We start from the raw sequence: 6926 nt of genomic DNA, 5'->3' as shown, positions 1-6926 counted from the left end.
CGCCTTCTGAGAACGATGTAGTGAGGCTGTCCTGTTAGTGCATGTGACCCCAGCTGTCCCCTCTTGTACCCACTGCCATGGTGACAGAAGCTGCGGGGAGGGAGGCAGGGTCCCCATGGCCTGCCCCCGGCTGGTCCATGCTCCTTAGTCTCCAAACTCGGTGAGGACCCTCCCCCTCCAGGTGAGCAGAGTCCCATGAGCCCACTTACTAGGACCTCAGGCCTGGTTTTGGCGTAGGGGGCACAGGCTCCCACCAATTCCCTCCATAGCCCCTGGCCAAGACGGGCAGTGTGGTTGCAGGCGGCTGCCCCTGCCTGGAACCGGGCGCTGAAGCACCCATCGGAGGGTGTGTGGGAGGAGCACGGCTGCCAACAGGCAGGACCACCTCACCAGAGTGACCGATGGCACTCCCAGGGGCTGGCAGGGTCCCCGTGACACCCCTGCTGACTGGGGCAGCGCATCCTTGTCACCCAAGTGGCCAGGGAGGGAAGATGCGGATTCAGACAAGGCACTGCTGACACCGAGTTTATTACAGTCAGGGGACGGCTACACACCTTGAACCCAGACAGCGTGCGGCCAAGGACGCCCATGTGACTCTTGCGGGACAGGCGCAGCCACAGCACTGCAGACTAGGTGCTCAGAGGGTCCCCCCACAGCCGCCATCCTCCTCCTGGGCGCTGCTGGGGTCCACTCTGCATCCCCCAGGTACACAGGCCGGGCCAGCAAGGCTCCCAGCAGATGCCGCAGGGCCGGGCGGGCCGCCTGCAAAATCTCCCAATTCTAAAACTCTCAAGATGCTTTATTTCCAAAACAGGTCACAACACTCAACTTTCAGCCCACACTGCCGCTGCACAAGCTACAAACGCTTGCCTGGCAGTTGCGGGTCTTCTTTAGTGGCTTGTGTGGAAGCGAATAAAAATCCATATAAAAACAAATACTCAAATAGTTTCCATAGGAACACAGATACGCGTGACCCTTGTAGTCTGTGACTGACTGTGGCTGTGCCCGTGCTGACCCTACTCTTCCAAGACATCCGGAACTAGCAATAGCTAAGTTAACAGTTCCAGCCCCAGCCAGGCGACCCTGTGCCCACACCTGCAGCAGGCGGGCAGCGTCTACACGTTGATGCTGGCAGAGGTGCACGCTGCCGGGTGCCGCTTCATCTCGCTCTCGCAGGCGCAAGGCACGGGCAGGGCGCCGACATCCTGCTCCTCCACGCCGGGCAGGAAGCCGTGGTTCTGGACCCGCTGCATGAGCTGCCTGGGGGACAAAGCGGCACTCAGCCCCGTGTGACACCTCAGGAAGCGGTGCCCAGGGCCTTCCAGTTAACGGGAGCACAGATGGCGTGAGCGTCAGGCGCTGCAGCCACAGACACCCGCCCTCCTTGGTGGGTGTTTCGGGAGGGACTCTGCCCCTTCCTGTTCAACCTGGGCAGAGCAATTCCTGACTCAACTGGATAGGGGCTCGCACACGCCAGGCATGTGTTCAACTACTGAGCTACACCCCCAGTGCTTTTCTCATTTTTTTCTTTGAGACAGGATCTCACCAAGTTGAGCTTATGACCCTCCTGCCTCGGCCTCCTAGTGCTGGGGTTCCAGGTCCCCATTCCCACCAGAACCCTCGTCTGCATGCGCGCTCACCACGCTGGTCTGGACATCACGTAGTAGACGGTCGGCCTCTGGAAGCCATTGAAAGTGGAGGCTGCGGCGACGGTGTAGGCGCCCATGTTCTCAAAGAGCATCCAGTCGCCCACGTGCACCTCTGGCAGGTCGCAGCGCTCCACGATGCGGTCCAGGCCGTCGCATGTGGGCCCCCAGATGCTGGACGAGTAGTACTTCTCGTCGGGCTTGGGTCTCTGCATGGAAAGCAGCAGCTGTTGCCCTGCTCACCGTGAGCTCCCGGCCCCGGCTGCTCCCTGGCAATGGGGAAGGCGGACACACCTTCTGCAGCAGCGGCTTCACGTGCGCGTGGTCATATAGGATGCAGTTGAACGAGCCGTAGACCCCATCGTTCACGTAGTACATGAAGGTCTGCTCGCTGGCCTCCTCCTCGTCTGGAGAGCAGAGCCCACTCAGCACCGCTCCTGGGCCCACCCCGGCCGTGCCCCACCGTGTCCCACTCACCATCAGAGCCGGCCTGCTCCCTGCACACCAGCTTCTTGGCGATGATGTTCACCGCGAGGGTGAAGGCCGACGCCACATAGTACCTGCCCGGCTCGGCAATGATGCGCACCCCGGAGTCCGGCGGGAAGTATCTGTCCAGAGCGGGGTTGATCACGCTGGTGATCTATGAGGGGGAGCAGAGAGCAGCCATTCAGCACGGGCCCCACACGGAGGGGAACACCAGGGCGAATGACAGAAGAGGGGACAGGGCAGCTGTCATCAGGGGACAGCAGGAGAAAACAAATGCCTCCCCAGAAACCAGTCACGCACGCTTCAATTCCTGCTGGCCACCTGTGTATTTACTTTTTTCGGGGGGGTTGAGACAGGGTCTCACTATGTAGTTGAGACTGACCTGGAGCTCACTATGTAGCTCAGGCTGGTCTCAAACTCACAGTGATCCTCCCGCCTCAGCCTCCCCGAGTGCTGGGATTACAGGCGCGCACCACCACACCCGGGCCTTGTGCCCACATTATCTTAACAAACCCATTTATTGGTTTTTCTCACTATGCCCTCCAGGCTGACCTCAAACCTTCTGCAATCCTCCCGCTTCAGCCTCCCAAGTGCTGGGATGACAGATGTGTGCCAGCTGATAGTCAACTCAAGCACCCTACACAATGGCCTAACTTCCTATGGGCAGGAAGTCTCAAGTCTATCAAGGCACACCGGGGAGTACAGGCGAAGGCAGCCAGCCTCGCTCTGTAAGCCACAGCAGTTCTCAGGTGGAGAACCGACTTCCAGAGCTCTGGCCCAGGGCTTCCAGCATAGGAACAAGCAGCGCTGAGTGCCTGACCCAACGGCACCGAAGCCACTCTGGTCACCGGTGCTTGGTGCCACAGTGAGGTCTTGGGACTCTTCCAACAGCAAAGCACAAGATAAACTGGAACAGGGAAGATCAAGTAGCTCCCCCAAGTGTCTACTCTATTGTTTCAAAAATATCTTAATGATGTAAGTGCTACTTTGTTTCATTTATACTAGTTTCTTTTGTTCATGAAAAGAAAGTTTCTTCCTTTTGTTTCTTCTAAGAATCTTTTCATCCAGGACTAGCATTCCAAGTGAAGTGAGTTTCTGGTCATTCTTTTAAGATCATGATACACAGTAAATTAACCATTTTTATGGTCCCAATTTTTCATTTTATGTTTTACTGGCATCTTATGGTACATTAAAATAAAGTTTTAAGGAGAGAACATGCTGGAATAGCTACTGATCTCAATTTCTGTTGGAAATTACCTCTTCAAATTTGAGCTTCACATCCTCGGCCCCAGGAAAGCCCCCGCCGATGTCCAGCAGATGCATGCTGAACCCGATCTCAGCCTAGAGTCGAACGAGAGCAGCAGTCAGACGGGCGCCACAAGCAACAGCAAAGTGGTAACCCGGGAGGACTGGCAGAGAGGGCAGAAGACGCACACTCGCCCACGACACCCTCACCACTCACCCCCATGTCGAAGACACAGCGCGCGTCCGACACGGCCTGCACGAAGGTCTCGGCGTCAGTGCAGCCGCTCCCCACATGGAAGCTGAGGGCAGAGAAGACAGTGCCTCTTACCGTTGTCTCACATTAAACTAGAAAAAGCCTGAGGCGTTGGCACTGCCTGGTCTCAGGTGGACACGGCGCCACCCAGGCCTCACCTGACACCGATGACATTGATATTCAGCTCTTTCGCCCGTTCCAAAAGGAGTCTGCTGGTTTTGAGTGTGGCACCAAATTTCACACTGAGGCGACAGACAGCTTTGGAGTCATCAGTGGCGATCCGTAAGACGAGCCTGAGAGAAGAGACGTCGTGCACCTCAGGCCAGAAAACCACCCAGAACCGAGGTCAAAACAAAGACAACCCTCTGCTAAGTGCTGGCCCCACCCTCTGAGGAGCTCGGGTTTTAATCTTCTAGTTAACTGGGAATTCCTGTTGGGCTGACCAGAGTCCACACTCCCCACAGAAGAAGAGTAAGTAAAGTCACTCACTTGGCCTTCGGATGCGCCCGGGCCACTTTCAGCAGCTCAACCTCGCTGTCGAAGGTCATCATCTGGACCCCGCTGCTGGCCGCATACTTGATCTGTGACACCTGCTTGCAGGGGTTGGCGTAGATGACCCTCTCTGGCGGTACCCCGAGACTCTGCACCAGCTGGATCTCTGTCTGAGGGGACAGAAAGGGGGCACTCTGTACAGCAAGAAGCACATGGGGGGCTGCCGGGCACCCACTGCCTGGACACGAGCGGTCACCCCAAACTTGGCCGCCCTCCGCACCTTGCTTGCGCAGTCAAATCCTGTTCCGATGGCGGCGAGGGTTTTCACGATGGCTCTGCTGTCATTGCACTTGACTGCATAGAAAGGGGTGACTCGAGGGAGAGCTTTCAGCCAGCGCAGATGCTTCCTCATAATGTCCCCCAGGTCTGCGACATAGAAGGCATCCTTGTCATCCTGAAACGAGAGGGGAGCCAGTAACCATCAGGGGGCTCTGCAGCCTGCACTGTCCTCTTGTCCTCTCCTTGGGGTTTTCCTCCTGTCAGGCCTACCACTGTCACTGACAACCACCGCCATAGAAAGCCCAGTCCCAGATGCAGTGTGCACGGGCCTCACTTACGGAGGAGGAGACCTCGTTGATCTTCTGGTCCAAGATGTCCTTGGCTGTGAAGCCTTCATCGAGGAAGTAGCAGTCAAACATCTCACTGCGGGAGCTGTTCATGGTTTCTCCACGCCTGGGCACACAGCGAGCTGCAGAGGGAGGGGATCTTACTCCAGCCCTTAGCTGGGAGGGCACCCACCCTGCAGCGTGGGCTTGGCACTCACGTGGACCACCAGAAGTCGGAATGCAGGCCAGCGCGTCCTTGGAGCTGCAGCCCAGATGTTCTGAGAACTCTCCACAGGGTCCCCACAGGCAGGAAGCAGGGCAGCCGACTACTCCTGGGGACAGATCGGATGGCGTTGAGATCCCTCCCAATCCTAGATTCTGGGAATCCTTGAACAAGGGAGCCTCAGGTCCAACGCTGTTTTCCCCAACACCACACTAAAATTCCCCAGGGGATATATCGTATTTCAAAACCAGCAATTCAAATATGAGAGCTACAAAATACAGATTTTGTGATCTTCACAAGTTTGTCTGCACTAAGCTGGGTGTGGCTGTGCACAGGTGTGACCCCATCACTAGAGAGCTGAGGCAGAAGGGTCGCAGTGAGCTTAATACCAGCCTGAACTACACAATGAGGCCATCTCACAAAATGAAAAAAAAAGAAAATGTTTGTCTGCACTAAGCTCACAGAGGGGCCAAGTGATGCTGGGGACTGAGCCAGGCCCTTCACACTGAGCTGCCTTGCGAGACAGGGTCTCACTAAGTTGCCTGTGAGATGCCAACTTGCAGTCCTCCTGCCTAAGCCTCCTAGGGACACAGAGGTTCGTCAGCTTTACTTCGGAGCTGGGTCAGCACTACAGCAGTAACACGCAGCTGAGACACCTTCCCCCGCTAAATTCCGCAGGGCTTTTCCTGATTAAGCACCGCTGCGGAACTGTCTAGACCATTCAGTTCACTGAGCGGAATCCAAAGAATTCCCAGAGCTAATTGTTTGCCAAATACACGGTACTGCGGTTGCTCTTATCTAATCACAGCCTGGTACTCTAGAACCAGTGTTTCCTACTAGATGAGTGATTCTGGGACTTCTGGCTCCCCTTTACAGTGCTATGAATGATCACCTTATGGGAGTATTTTTAGCTAAGAATAAGAAAAATTAGCAAGAACACCGTAGTAACAACAAAAGCCCCCATCCCTGGTCTTCACTAAATATGATACTGAACATCTTTTTTTTTGTACCGGGGATCGAACTCAGTTCTTGCACCTGCGAGGCAGGGGTGGAAGCACTGAGTTAACTCCCGGCATGAACAAGTTATCTTAAAATTACTGATTTTAACCTGTTCCGATTTCCGCCAGGGAGGGCTCTTTCCCACCGTGGGACCTGCTTCAGTGAGGTGGCCCAGGCCAAAAGCCAAGCTGCTGAGAGGTCCCGGTCCGAGACAAACCCAAACCCAGGCTGGTGTCCCCGCCTTAACCTTCAGGCACCTTCCACTCCCTGATAAGAACTTAGGCAGTAAAGGACCAAGCAATCACGGCCCTGTTCAACATCTCTGAACCAAAGGCAGCTTAACCATGAAGTGTTTTGCTTTTCTGGATCTTTTTAAAGCTTTACTTGAGTAACTCCTCTGAAAACTCTGACAAACACACCACCCGGTATCTAACAGCAGTCAGACTCTCAAGCTGGCAGTCTGAAAGAGACGGGAGCTCAAACAAAAACTTAAAACTCAGGAATCACCGAACTCTGCCCCTTTTAGGTCTGAATGAACCAAGCAACACATCTTTTGTCTTCCCACACTCGCAAAGGCCTGTCTCCCTCACTTTCATCCATCATTTTTTCGGTATTTTTGGTACCGGAATCGAACTTCATCCATCCTTAGGGTTCTCCAAGCGCACCATCAGCCTCCGCTAAAACCTCACAGCTGGTTTATGTCGACACCATTTCGCTGAAGGCTTCTTTCTTTTGGGAATGGTCTCGAACTAGGTAGAGGTGATCCTCCTGCCTCAGCCTCCCAGCGCTGGGATTATTATAGGCGCCACCACACTCGACTCCTTAGGAAAGCCAAGCCTCTTCCTTAAATCGCTAAATCAGCGTCTTAAACTCCTTAGCCATGGCGGGTCGGTTCCCCTTATTGTTACTCCAGGGCAATCTGAAAGCTAGTAACTCCCGCAAACTTCGCCCGCCGGTGTCACCTGTTCTGTGAGTAC

General features: G+C 55.1%; 1 protein-coding gene across 1 annotated transcript; it reads right to left on the bottom strand.

Moving 5' to 3' along the window:
* Positions 1-509: 509 nt before the first annotated feature.
* Positions 510-5088, bottom strand: Odc1 (ornithine decarboxylase 1). The gene is made up of 11 exons (XM_010629057.2): positions 4946-5088; positions 4740-4870; positions 4403-4576; positions 4120-4292; positions 3789-3923; positions 3595-3676; positions 3390-3473; positions 2124-2286; positions 1941-2053; positions 1641-1855; positions 510-1260 (listed from the first exon to the last, which is right to left on the bottom strand). Exons 2-11 carry the CDS (start codon positions 4839-4841, stop codon positions 1116-1118), a joined length of 1386 nt encoding a protein of 461 aa, XP_010627359.1. The 5' UTR covers positions 4842-4870; positions 4946-5088; the 3' UTR covers positions 510-1115.
* Positions 5089-6926: the final 1838 nt, after the last annotated feature.

Source organism: Fukomys damarensis, unplaced genomic scaffold (genome assembly GCF_012274545.1).
Source record: "Fukomys damarensis isolate Sample0158 unplaced genomic scaffold, DMR_v1.0_HiC HiC_scaffold_25, whole genome shotgun sequence".
Classification (NCBI taxonomy): domain Eukaryota; kingdom Metazoa; phylum Chordata; class Mammalia; order Rodentia; family Bathyergidae; genus Fukomys; species Fukomys damarensis.
The sequence above is the reverse complement of the archived record's forward strand: the minus strand, read 5'-3'. Positions and strand labels throughout refer to the sequence as shown.

What these genes read in the sequence shown, in the direction of transcription:
- Odc1 (XM_010629057.2), bottom strand. Translation starts at nt 4,841, where the DNA reads ATGAACAGCTCCCGCAGTGAGATGTTTGACTGCTACTTCCTCGATGAA. An exon ending in TCAACGAGGTCTCCTCCTCC is followed by an intron (nt 4,577 to 4,739) that starts GTAAGTGAGGCC and finishes CTCTCGTTTCAG; the next exon opens with GATGACAAGGATGCCTTCTA. An exon ending in ATCAATGTCATCGGTGTCAG is followed by an intron (nt 3,677 to 3,788) that starts GTGAGGCCTGGG and finishes CTCTGCCCTCAG; the next exon opens with CTTCCATGTGGGGAGCGGCT.